General features: G+C 36.5%; 1 protein-coding gene across 1 annotated transcript; it reads right to left on the minus strand.

Annotated features, from left to right (window-relative positions):
- Nucleotides 1-316: 316 nt before the first annotated feature.
- On the minus strand, nucleotides 317-11,916 carry LOC122289604 (AP-4 complex subunit epsilon). Its single transcript, XM_043096757.1, has 11 exons — nucleotides 11,011-11,916; nucleotides 10,070-10,255; nucleotides 9,170-9,385; nucleotides 8,945-9,055; nucleotides 8,421-8,618; nucleotides 8,211-8,342; nucleotides 7,323-7,379; nucleotides 7,101-7,217; nucleotides 6,339-6,416; nucleotides 3,259-3,402; nucleotides 317-1,836 (listed from the first exon to the last, which is right to left on the minus strand). The coding sequence occupies exons 1-11, from the start codon at nucleotides 11,611-11,613 to the stop codon at nucleotides 733-735; spliced, it is 2,946 nt and encodes a 981-aa protein (XP_042952691.1). The 5' UTR covers nucleotides 11,614-11,916; the 3' UTR covers nucleotides 317-732.
- Nucleotides 11,917-14,570: the final 2,654 nt, after the last annotated feature.

The raw sequence follows: 14,570 nt of genomic DNA on the forward strand, positions 1-14,570 counted from the left end.
TTTATAAATTATCTTATTACTATTCACATATATTTTGAGACCGTCTCTATTAAACCCTAAGTCTTTCACTTTAGTGAATGGGTCAATATTTCTCTTACCCTTTTTTCTTTTTAATGGAGCCAAACGTGGGCCAAGTTTCTCCAACTATTTGAATTAAAAATTAAAAGAAAATGGACCATTCGATGTGGTTTCATTGCATTGCACAATGGACATCATCATTTGCAATAACAGTTGTAATCAGTTAACTGTTGTGCTCAAACAATAAAGAAAACAAATCTTACTAGGCAATAGGCAAAAAATAGAGGGCAAGTGGCTGTTGCAGAGCTCAATCCACATGAATTATTATATGTAGACCATTGTACGATTCAAACGAGGCTTCTCATTGTTGGAGAACTCCAAATAGACACCAAGGAAAAATGTTACCAATGAAGGGTAAAAAATCAAAAAGACAACTCGCTTATACACGTGTTTATTATTACAAGGTAACTCAAATGCCATGCGGAGCAAAGGAAATACAAATTTGCACAGGAGAACTCTTTTGCCACGGGATTGCTTCATAACCAGCATGGCTAACACAAGCATCCATTCTCATTCTCTTGCTACTCTGCTCGTTTCGCTAATTGCATCATTGAAATATCACCAATCAAACAGAGAGCTGCTCTGGAAATATATCCACATCATAAAGCAATCAATTTTCCAGTTCCTGATTTAGAAGCTGTTGTCTGAAAAATTTTAGCTTAGCAAATCTCTGAACAAGTTAGGATTTTGGCTTGATGGAGTCACACCCATCTGCCTCACGAGTGCGTCCTTTTCCAAGGAATCTTTAGCATTCAGACCCTTTATAGATTGTGTTGGAAGTGTGGTACCTGCATGAGCGGTGCTGAGAGTTGCATCTAATAGCCCAGCTGTGAAATTGACACCGTCCCCGTTGGTTGGCAAAGAAATTGCAGCGCTGCTGCTATGCCCACTAGCAGGTGTCTTTCCATATAGTGCAATAATATCAGGTGATTCCGTAGCAGCACCAACTGCACCATGATTTGCTGTCGAACTAACTTGAGTTGGGTCAAGAAGCCCTTCTAACTGCTTGAATGGATCCACAGATGGAGTAGTACTTGGAACAGCTGGTTCCCCCAAGTCAAGCAAGTCCGGAGGAGGTTGATGAATTGTCTTCTCCACTGTCACTTGATTGGATACAACTGCTGACTTTGGTGCCTGAGACTTCCCTGCAGCATGGCTAACTGCTTTAGTAACCTTATGGCTAGCCGAAGTGGATCTCTTCTCAGTTTGAGAAGATCCCCCAAACAATGAAGCTGCAAGCTTCTGCTTTTCTGGAGAAATCTCAACTCGTGGTTTCCGCGAATCATTAGTTTTGTGTGCTTTTGAAATTACACTGCCTGCAGCATCTATTTGAGTGACCCCATTCACTGTATTCTGGGAAGTAGAACTTGAGGGAGATGGCGCAGAAGAGGAGTATGCTGGTCTACCCCACTTTCTCTGAACACCATCAAGTCGTAGCTTCAGTTCTGATGACCCTGCATCTGATACAGATGGCACAGTAGCAACCTGATGGGTGTCCTTAGGATAAGCTGGCTCAGATGCTGGAACAAGTTCAGTTGAGGGCTCAAGTGAAGCTGTATGTATTCTTGATGGCACTGGGGGCTTTGGAAGCTCATATGCCTCGAACCTAAGACCATGCAACGAAGCTTCAGGCTGGTCTTGGCTTCTGAAGTTGGTATCCAACATGCCAGAGCGCTGAGTCTCAGGAATGTAGGGCTGAGCACCATTTTCCATCGACTGTTGGACATAACTGTTTAGGAATGAGAGGTTTTTATCTATCTGCAAGGAGAATTCAGAGACATTAGGAGTGAGCATTAAATAATGTCAATAACATTAAAAAGGATTGATCAAGCGGCAAATATTACAAGTCTGCCAAAACCAGCCAAGATGCTACATAAAGATGCTTGGATGCACCGCCCTATGTAGGCACACAAGTTTCAGCCTACCATCCAACCACCATTTAGTCACTCAGATATTCGTATCGTCATTTCCACCAAGAAATTTTTGTTGAATAAGTAAAAATATTATATATATATATATATATATATCAATAGGAAAAACTAAGTATACTGAACGTATACAAGAAAACTCCTAGTCCATAATAGAGTGCCCCAAAAGACCCAAAAGCCCGTAAAAACTACCCAAAATACACCAAACTCGAATTGGAATGGAACACACCTCCCCAACCCCAGCCCATTGTTTTCAGTACAACTAATTCAAATGCCTCTACTAAACCGTCTTCACAATGCCCTCCCTTTAGTCTTCCCTCGACTTGAACTACCTCCCATCATGCCGTAGTTAATTGCCCATGAAAGACGTTTTAACTCCCTACTTTTCTTGAAACCATTTCCACTGAAAAAATTGCCACTTCAGTACCCTCCACCTTAAGAAAACATAATCAAGTTCATCTGACTACCGAGACCTCAGAGCGTATCTCTCAAGTTTTTTTATTCAAATCTAATAGTATGAACATACCTGAATCACAGTTCAATCTTAAACATGCCATACCAGAAATGAGAAACAGACCATAGCACTAGCAAAACATGAAGTCTTTTATCTTATGGTAAGGGGGTAAGTTGGACAAAGTATATACACTTCCATCTAGCCAACCATTGTACCATCTTCACGATGATACCATCCCAAATAAATTTGGCCTTGAAGGGAGCTCCCAAAAGAAGACCAGGATACTATCCCAAATAAATTTGGCCTTGAAGGGATCTTACATCATAATTTACATTCTTAATGGTTCCATGCCAGTAGCTTACAGCATTATATCATAAAATCACAACATCTGAAACATGGCTTGAATGCTCAGAGTCACAAGGATATTAAACAATAAGAACTCAAAATAATAGCATACTCTACGTATAATTCTAGCGTACTTGGCTTCGCCTATTTACTTGATCTAATAAAATCTTTTTTACCTAAACACACAAAGAAATCAGAAAATAGAAACAAGAGGAACCTAAAATAGAAAATGCATTAAGAGAAAAAACACTTCAAGATCAATAGATAAATAATTTTTTAAGACTATCAAAGAAGAAGCAATTAAAAGGCTAGACCCCTGCATAAGATTTGAAATTAATACAGTTATGCAATTACCTCTACATCTTCAGACTCTTCACATGCACTCCGTGTACTTGACTATGACTATTTTCTATCATCAATAAAATTATTATTTACAGATACAAAAAAATTTACCTCTACATCTTCACAACTTGCGTCTGATGGTATAATATTCTCGACAGCATGAGCATCTAAGCAAATGACTGCTTGTAATTCATATGCACGTTGCTGCAAATCTGTTGAGTGGGAAGCCGATAATTCTTCAACCAAGGATTGACACTATGTCAAGATGAAAGAGTTATTAGTCCAGAAAGTCCTCCAAAAAGTATAAGAACACAATAAACAGACTGAGATTCTAATAACGTTTGAGAATACAATGAAAAGGTATGACAAAAATCCCAAATTCTCTAACCCTAAAGACAGGTGCAAGGATGCTCAAGCATATGGTGCAAGTCAGTAGGAGGAACTAAGATTTATAATTTACAACTAACAACAATCTTGTACAGAAGCACACAATTATAGAAGTTCGATAAATATGAGAGAGACACAGAGAGGCATTTTGGGACATTTCACCAGATTTTCCAGGAATCTCTACCAAGATTTTTCGTTCAACCCTGAAAACACCTCCTAGCGCATATAGCAGAGGAGCACTCTCTCTCTCACTCTCAGTCATTACTTTTATCTCCTGTGCTGACCATTGATTTTAGCAAAGGCCTTCAATGTATTCTTGCCTAGGTGGTTCATAATACTTGTTATAGTCCTTAGAAAAAATCTGGAGAATGTAATTGATGCAATCAATATTGTTACAAAAATCCTTGACTCGGTACTTATTGCCAATGAATGCTTGGAGAGTCGTATTAAGTCAGGAGAGCCGGGGCTCCTATGCAAGTTGGACATGGAGAAAACTTATGATCATGTCAATTGGAGTTTCTTACTTTATATGCTTGAGAGATGTGGCTTTGGCACTAAATGGCGTACATGGATCCATCATTGTATCTCTACGGCTTGTTTTTCAATATTGGTGAATGGTAAGTCAACAGGCTTTTTTAGAAGCTCCCGAGGATTGCGACAAGGTGACCATCTTCCTCTACTTCTCTTTGTTTTTGTGATGGAAGCTTTTAGCAAGATGATTTCGGGGGCGTGGCAGGGGGGTTCCTATCAGGATTCTCAATGGGAGAGGTAATTTCAGGTTCGTTTAACATTTCTCATTTATTGTTTGCCGATGATACTCTAATCTTTTGTGATGCCAGACATGAGCAGATTCGAGCTTTGAGGGCTCTCTCTATTATGCTTCGAAGCCGTGTTAGGGTTGAAGGTGAAATTGGCTAAATCAGAGATAGTGGCAGTGGAGCATGGACCCAATGTGGAGAGTTTGGTGTCCATCTTGGATTGTAAGATGTCTCAGCTACCCATGAAATATCTTGGCCTCCCGTTGGGTGCGGCATTTAAATCAAAATCCATGTGGGATGATGTGCTAGAAAAAATGGAGAGGAAATTAGCTGGTTGGAAGTAGACGTACTTATCCAATGGGGGTCGGGCGACTCTAATCAAAAGCACTCTTTCTAACTTACCAACGTATTTCCTCACATTATTTCCACTCCCCACCAAGGTGGCTCATCGCATGGAGAAACTTCAACGAGATTTCCTATAGGGAGGGATAAATGATGAGTTTAAATTCCACATGGTAAAATGGGTCACAATTTGCTCCCCCATCAAAGGAGGTTTGGGAATTCGGAATTTGAAATCTTTCAACAAAGCTTTGCTTGGCAAATGGTTATGGAGATATCACCAAGAACGGGAGGCCTTGTGGCGAACCGTCTTTGCTTTGAAGCGTGGGGAATCATTGGGAGGTTGGTGTTCCAACAAGGTGAGTGGGCCTCATGGAGTTGGGCTTTGGAAACATATTAGAAGAAGGTGGGACACATGCAGCACATACTTGCTTCAAAGTAGGAAACGGAGTGAAGGTAAAATTTTGGCATGAATTATAGTGCAGTGATTGGGCACTCAAGGAAGTTTCTCCACAAGTCTATGGCTTAGAAAGAAGGAAAGAAGCATCAATTGCAAATTTAGTTATCATCTCCAATGGCCTTCCCCAATGGAACATTACTTTCCTTAAAGATGCACAAGACTGGGAAATGGGTGACTTTTCAACGTTCTTTGACCTTCTGTACTCCACACGTGCATCAGGGGAAGGTGAAAACAAGATCTATTGGTGCCCTTCTAAGAAGAGAGTATTCACTACCCACTCTTTCTACCAAACCTTGACCATGCACAACACAGATCCGTTTCCATGGAAGAACATCTAAAAGACAAAGGCACCTCTAAAGGCAGTATATTTTTATGGACAGCTTATTTGGAGAAGATTCTTACTATAGAAAACTTGAGGAAACGTGGTATTATAGTTATGGACTGGTGCTATATGTGCAAGAAAAGTGGAGAGTCCACTGACCATCTATTACTACATTGTGAGATCGCCATGACATTGTGGAATGAAGTCTTTGCTCGATTGTGATTAGCTTGGGTGATGCTAGAAAGGGTATGTGATGCTGGGTGATGCTGGAAAGGGTATGTGACCTTCTAGCTTCTTGGAGAGATATTCGGGGCAACTCTCAAATTGCATCCATATGGAAGATGATACCTATATGTCTATGGTAGTGCATTTGGAGGGAGCGGAATGCAAGAAACTTTGAAGACCAAGAGTGATCCATGGACGAGCTTCAAAATTTGTTTTTCAATATTTTAATCCATTGGTCGATTTTAAGTGATTTCCTTGGCATGTCTTTACATGAATTCCTTGTATCTCTAAACTAGCACGCCTAGGCGTTGATCTTGTATACGTCCCGTATACTTGGTCATATGTCTTCTCTTTTGATCAATAAAAGTTTGTTTACCGATAAAAACAAAATATTGTTACAAATCAAATTATAAATTTGAAGACTATTTTCAATTACAAAATGCATCTCTTGATTGAGGTTCTCCTTATATCAGCTTCTTTAGCCTTTGATTACTGTTTGCATCAATCCCTCACTCCATCAATAGGAGGAACAAGATCAATAAAAAATATTAAAAGATCATCTATAGATAGTCCAAACATAAACTTCAAGCCAAGAGCTAGATTCAGATGTTGGCAGACGTAAAGAACCGCTAAAAGCATAGATTTCAATTAAGATGGAAGAAAGACTTGGATTTTGAACTTAACTATTTGAAAAACATACCTCATGTAACATATCCACTTTTCTTCCAGCTGCTATTTCAAATGCATATATTTTCATGAGTGCTGTAACTGCATATGCCTTCAAAGGAAGCAAAAAATCACGGCCAAGTTCAAGAAAGAAAGAAAAACAAAATTTAAAATATAATTAAAAACTAAAAAAAATAAAAATAAATAAAAAAAAAACCATAAAATGTTGAAGGTGACACTTCTCATATAAAAGAATAAAATAAAGGCATACTTTTTTTTTTGATAAGTATAAACTAAAGGTATACTTGGAGATGGATCAATCACTTTCCTTCTCAAACTGCTTCATAGAACTTATACCCATCATTTTTTTATGCTTAAAATTTATATGCAGCATTGAACAACTCAAAACACAATATGATTCTTGTTCTTCAAAAAATACACTTTCTAAAGAATGAAGATTTCTCGTTCCATTTCTCCAAAAAAAAAAAAAAAAGAGATTCTACTCTCTTGTCGAACATAGATGTTCCTCCTACATGCACCTTATGTACCTAGGTAGCAACCCTTTTGCGCTTTTAATGAAATTGAATCATCAAAAAAACAAATATAACGTTAATTAACACAATAAATATTCATAAAGTCAAAACAGGCCAGCCAATGGTAACTTAAGTTTCCCTATAAAAAAAAATTTCATTTTATATGAGGCAAATTTTATTCCAAGAGCAAAGGGGCACAACCCAAGTAACCAGAAGTAGACAATAGGGAACAATTTCCCTATACAGAATAAGCTGAGGAATACCTTTACAGTTTCATCATTTGAACATGCCTCTGCCACATCACATAATTTCCCAGTAATATAAGAAGCAGAATACTTCCCATCAGCTGTTCCATACTCCCCCAAAACCCAACAAATGACCTATAATCAGAACTACAGATTAGGATAAGAAACAAAGGCATTCTCCAGTAACATCTGTATGGAGGTGAACAAATAAAAATGAAACCCAAGTAAGACAGTGTGTACTTGAAGAAATACAGACGGAAGCTTTGGCTCCCCGATAATGTGCAAATATGACTCCACCTGCATTTGCATCAACAAGAAGAAATGATGAAAAACAAGAAATAGTGTGCACTACATTCTTAGTTTCCCTATCAAAAAATGGTGTGCACCACATAGCTGAACCAACTTACACATACATACTTTACAACTTACACATAAATACTTTAGCTCCAATCTGCATTCAATAAGCTTCTGATATTTTATTGATGTACACGAAAAAAATGGGAAGGTGGATTCTTGCATTAAATCCTGTCTATTAAATTTATTTGTGGACTGTAAATTTAATAGAGGAAGAGAAAAAATAAATAAGAATTTAATACACCTAAAACTTCTGTAACTGCAATCTACTTATAAGAAAAAAATATATCTCTTAACTGCAATCTACTGTAAAGTAATGGATAATACATGATACCAACAAAGAGGATGTAAACTACATGATAGTGCAAAAGTGTATTTTTAAGGAACAATCGGGTGAATTATATACGAGGAGAAAAAAGAATTACATGTCATAATTGCTTTCTTGGATGACAAAAGTTAGGATTTCCAAGGTTAGTTATATTTCTCTGCACCACTTGAGGTTACATCAGTTGGGTATTAGATGATGGATAGACAAAAATGATCAAGGATTGTATTTTGAATCTTCTGTGACCAGAAATTCTTGTGTAATCAGAAATTCACGTGATTGAATGACATGAAGATTTAGTGCACATGTTACCTATCAAAAAGATTTAGTGCGCATGTTTATGTATGCGTGGATACACATACATACACATACATACACATACAAAAATATTTACACAGAGGTGTTATATATGCATCTAATATAAATAAACTGTAGATTAAATAACATACAGCAGACGATCTCAGCTGACTATCAGCAGCATCATCATCCTCGCCAAATCCCTCAGCAATTAACCGCATCAAGTTGTGTGCCACTTTTACATTCACCAGATCTCCGGCATGCTCGAATACTTTATTCATGGTCTGTGGAGAATACATCAAATATAAAGACACACACAATTACATAGACAGTCTAAATAGCAAAGGCATCATCACAATTACCAGGATAAACCAATGGTTACTGGGTGCAAATTGCTCTGCAAGCTCCACACATCGAGATGCTATATCAGTTTTGTAATGATTATCATTAATGCTTATCATGTAATCAATCATTCGGTCCACAATCACTTCAACATTGGAGGACTTGGTCATTTTATACAATAGTTCAAAGGTTTTTCTCTTCAAAGTATCGTCTGGGTCCTGCATAATGCCATTCCAACATCTATTAATATAAAAGATACACAGTTTGCAAAGAGAATACAGGCAAATTACTAACAAAGGCATAAATGGACAGCAAGCAATATGGACATGCCTCCTCATATCCTAGATTTATCCATTCATTCAGCTAAAATATACCTCCAAGAAGAAAATGAAATGATTTAAAAAATAGGAAAAAAAAACCACCAAGAAAGAAACTTGGCCCCTTAGCTAACATAACAGAAGCTGCTACTCCAACGTCATTAAGAACGAAATGCATAGGCAGAAAAGGAATCTGTTTCAGTATTTAATAGCACAATATCTCTCACCTCTAAGCAGTCAATCACAGCGAGTTGGTGTTGTTCAGCTATCTCAGGACTCATCTTTATCAATCGACCAAGGGAATCAATACCCATATATTTCAAATTGTGACTGTCACTCTGGCCACAAGATCACATTATAATTACATGAGTGATTCCAGGTGGAAGCTAGAGCGATAACAGTGAGAATAATCTGCTAAATTAAAGGTGCAAAGCACAATGCACAAGGCCTACCTTCAAAAATCTGGAAATAACATCAGCAGCAGCTTCTAATAATTTAGGGTTGGGATATATAGAAGAAACACAGCATACGCACTCATAGAGGACAGCATTTCCTATGTTACTTGATGAATCACACTTCCTGAATATGTCGCCAACAACAGTATACATATTTTCACTTGCTTGCTTGTCACCACTTCCCAGCAATGCCAGAATTTTCAGCAACCTGATCTGTGTGAGTAAGTTATGATGGCTGAATTAACCAGATGTGAACTTAAGGATAAAATAAAAACTTAAGGAAACGTTATATCATTGTGACAAATTCGTTCTGCATGTGTAAAGGGAGTATAGAATCTATAGACCACATTTTACTAAATTGTGAGATTGCCTGTACATTGTAGAATGACGTTTTGTAATGACTCAAGTAAAACACCAGTCATTCATGCATGTAACCAAAAAGTACAATCAAGGTCATAATTGCAGCTCCTTGGAATCATTACGAAAGCCAATAACTTCACCCCCAGGCAATGTGCAATCTCATTTACCACCCTCTCATAAATGTATTGTGTTACAATCCACTCAAATTCCATACAAGCTCTTCAAGCCATTCTATTGTAGCATGTTAGGATAACCTCTTATACCATTTGTAGCAAACCAAGGAAAGTGCAAGCCACATCTAAGTTTGTACTCCAAAAAGACTACTCAAAGCTACAATTGGAACACCTTAAAATTATAATTCAATATGGATCTAAATCACAACCTCCCACAAATGAAGTTTATAACAAGAAGACCCAAACATCTCTAAACTAACTTGGGAAGTAAAGTAGTGGACAGATTTGGGTGTCTTATGCTTATACCTTATAAATAGCCAATAGCATGCAAGAGACAAACAAAGAAAGGGCGAGGAGGAGATACCTGAATAAATGGAGCCGGCATCTGATGATAATCATAACTCTTAGGTAATCTGCGTTCTGCTACTTGTTTAAGAATGCTTACAAAGCTTACAACTAAATCCTTATAAGAATGAACTTCTATGGTTATAAGATCAAAAAGAGGGCAGAGAGTTGCACCCATGACCCCAGGATCATTATCACAGAGCCTCTGGAACAGAAGACAAGAAAATTACCATAAAAATAAGAACACATTCTGATACTAAGGCAGAGCATAAGGAGAAAAAGACAAAAGTATAATATTGCTTAAATACAATTGCATAAAACTAAATTAATAACCCTATCAAGGCAGACCTCCTGAAACCAAAACCGAAAAGCCTCTTAGAAACTTTACGGGTAAGTCTCGTCTACTACTAAACACAGATTGCAACACTTGCCGATTTATTGTTTCCATTTTCTTACATATTTTAACATGAAGTGAGAAAATAAAAAGCTCGTTGTTTTAGTTCCCTATTCCTTTTTGTGGAGTACATGGGAGCTCTTATTGCTCATATTGATGACTTTCTTACAGTCAACTGTGACGAGAAAAATCAGTGCATGCACCTCAGTTTAAGGAATTTCAATATTAATTATGATCTCTGTTTAACTTGTCCGGAACGTTATCTCACAATGCCTGCTTTATGAGTCCAATACTCGCCTCTGATCCTTGAAGCGTGTTGTTTTTTGACATGCACTTGTGTTCTCATATTCAGAACTGCTACTTCTATTTATTTAAGCTTATGGTATTGGTCTGAATCATCACTCATTTTTACAGCCTCAATTAATTGGTCAAGGACAAAGATAGATTGTATAATCAACCGAATAGTCGGAGTAGATCCAGTGGTATCACTATCCCTAAAACCCATGATCACGATTAGCATTCACCATTGCCTGAATCAAATTTACGAATTCGTTACAAGTACCCACCTTGCGGAAATTAGAGACGAGGTGGGAGACAGAAGAGGGGGACTTTTGGTAGAATCGGTGAAGCGCCATGATGGCTTTCTTCCTGACAGCCTCCTTGGAGTGGGCGAGCAGGTCGACCACCTGCGGAAGCATGGCCGGAATGGTCTCCTCGTTGATCAGCCGGCAGACCGCATTGAGAGCCGCGCAGACCACGAGGTAGTTGTCAGACCTCAGGTCCTTCTGAATAGTGTTTACGATAAGGATGATAAGGTCGTGGTCGTCGTTGAGGAAGAGAGTGACGGCGAGGTAACCGGTTCGCTTGAGGAGGAGGGTGTCGTCGTGGGTCATTTTGACAGCGTGGATGTAGCCGAAGGAGGCATCGTGGCCGAGCATCTCGATGTAGACGAGGCGGATGATGTACTCCTTCATCTTGCGCTTGGGAATGTCGGGTTCGGAGATGCGACGCTTGAGGGTTTCGATCTCGTGGAGTACGATGCGGTCCTCCTCGGCCTTGGATCGGGCCTCGCCGATGGACTTCACCAGGTCCAGGAACTCCTTAGACTGACCGAACCCGCCTTGAGAACCCATGGCCAGCTCCCTACCTATCGTCTTCAGCTGCTCCATATTGCAATTCAAATCCCAATTTTGCAATCAAAGCCTTTCCGTTAGGGTTTGTCTGGGATCGAAATCGGAAGCATTCAAGAAAGAGCTTCTTGTTTTAGATCTGGAAAAGTGTAAGAGAGACAGAGACAGAACAGTTTTTGTGTTGGAATGAAACTGAGAAAACGTGGCGAAATAATAGTTTCAGGAATGAAACCAGTGTTGGTGACAGAGCTTGATTCTTTGCACTTGCAGTACGAAATATGAACGTTGGTTGTCGGGTTCGACGTTCGGATTGGTGGAGGAGCCCTCAATTCATACGGGATGTTTCTTTTTTTTCTTTTTTTAATTTTTACAGAAAATTACGCTTGGTTGGTGTCTTCAAATTTTATATAAATTTAAAAAATGATATTTGTAATTGTTTCAAAAAATAAATAAATACTGTATTTATATAAAAAGAACTAAATTTTTAATAATAAACCCTTTTTTTTTTAAATATTGTACTAGACTTCTACATTTCACAATTGTATCTAAAATTACTCTTAAAATTTATCAAAATTAATACAATAAACTTTTAAATTAGAAAAAAGAATAGAGTAAAACTATGTATAATTCAAGTCCCACGTACTCGTTTTGAAAAAAAATAATGTCTATCATTAAAAAAATAATTTTTTCATGTAAATTTTGAATTTACAAATTTCTTTCAAAGGAGAATGCAGGACTTGCACACCTTAAAATTATAAATATTATCCATCTAAAAAGTCACATTTTGCACTTTCATTTTATTATAATAGTGAAATAGACCGAATATCTATTTTATTATAATAAATTACTATCTAACTGCTACAGTAATTTTTCTTATTTTTTATTAATTTATTTTACTTTTCCGTTAAGTCCGTTACTTTCTTATTTTAGAGATACAGTTGCCTTTTTCTACCTCTTTCTCTCTCTCATTCCCGATTCCCGATCTCTCTCCCCCTCTCCAATATCTGTCTCTCTACTTACCTCCTCAAACCCACCCTTTCACATGTTTTCTTAAAATACTCAAATATTAATTTAAGTATAAATATTCAGATCTGTAAGGAAAAAAAGATAATAAAGAACAACAAGTACAAAATAAATAAATAAATAAAATTCACGAAGAAAAACACTTAAATCTAAACAAGATCTGTTTAAATATTTCGAGATTAAAGAAAATTATATCAAAACACATTATTTAGATTTATCGTCTAATATCTCAAAAAAATATCAAATCTTATGCATTCCTTAAGTGTAGCGATAGTATTTATTGTAGTGGTAATGATGCTATTCTTATTTATTTATATTATTCTAATATATCTAAATATGTAATTATTATATCTAACAACTTATCATTATCTAAAAATATTTGCTAAAGTTTACTTTTTTGTCTCTATAAATTAAATTATTTATTAATCAAGTTTTTTTTTAAACCATATTATTTTTGTGAAATACATGTTTAACCCAGTTAGGCAAATTTACTTTACACGCACTCCCGATCTATTATATATGTGGGCGTGTGTATTTTAAGGGACTTATATTATTACACAACTTAAATTTATATATAATATTACTATAAAGTAATATATTTCCCCCTATTGGTCCATATAGTAAGCCCATAAGTGATCTTTGAGGGAAGGGGGAGAGAGAGTCCGATCATACCCAACAATCCTCTTCTAAAAGGAGTCAATGGGCCTCTTCAGAGTATTTGGCCTATAAGCAAGACCAACCCAAGAAGCAACCCTCACATGGCAAAGACAAACTGTAGGGGCAAATGGGACTCGCCTCCCCAACACTCTCCAATAACACTTAATCCTTAGGAACTTGTACATGTAGATGAGCAAGAGATGTGAAACCTTCGATTTGCTGACAACAGGTATGGAGAAGATTAACAATAAACCTTCATAGGATAAAGTGAGTTAGGGAGTCACGCTACTTCTCTGACTTTACGTCACATTAATGGCGTCACCCCAGGGGCCACACTGCATTAAATAATTTTGATTAGATGAACAACTGAAGTGACATGAACTTCATGAGGAAATGTATAAGTTTTCCCCACCCAAAAACCTATTATAAAAGTCACTCCAAGTACGAAAGAAATCTCTATGATTCCTCTAAACTCTTGCATAAACTACTAAGAATATATACTAATTTAAACATTAGAGATTTCCCAGCCTCCACCAAGGCCTCCCATTCTGTGTATTTTCTTAAGTGTGCAAGTGCGAGGACTAAGACTTAAGTTACTAGAATCTAGTTTAAAAGTATACGAAGCACAACGTTAACAATATTTATTATACTTTAGCTGATTAGTTTTCTTAAGTCTGTATGCAAATGCATTATATATTGTGATATCTATACCGTTTGGTTGTAAAATTCAACTGAAATCAATTCGGTTTAATCTAATTTTAAGCTGAATCTAACATTCAAATATAAAATTCTTAAATTATTAAACTCACCTCAACTCAATACCTATTTACATGCGGGACTAATAATTTTTTTTAACTCAATATATCTTTATATGTATGACTCAAAATTTTAATAAATATTTTTAAATTTATTTTAATATCTAAATACATATAAATCTATTTTAAGTGAGTTATACAAAACTCATTATTATTTATAAATATCTCAACTCAATATCTAAACGCACCTTAAAATCTTACTTATTAGTTGATGTTGAAGGCGCCTTCACACTTGCAAATAGTTTTTTTCATTTGAGTCGATGACTTTCTTTTATAGGTAAAAACACTTAACTAAATAAAATTTTCAAAAATGTCTTCTTTCTGTTTATTTTTAAAATCAAAGTTCACCTCAATTAAGTGAGATAAGAGATAAATGTGTGACATTCAATTATATTTTTATTTAGATCTGGTTTAGTTTTATAGACCTTTTAAACTATTTAATCTTAATATCTAAATATTATTTAAACACAAATATTTTTTAATTTTAAAATTTTCATCTAT

The sequence above is a fragment of the Carya illinoinensis genome, chromosome 12 (assembly GCF_018687715.1).
Source record: "Carya illinoinensis cultivar Pawnee chromosome 12, C.illinoinensisPawnee_v1, whole genome shotgun sequence".
NCBI classification, from domain to species: domain Eukaryota; kingdom Viridiplantae; phylum Streptophyta; class Magnoliopsida; order Fagales; family Juglandaceae; genus Carya; species Carya illinoinensis.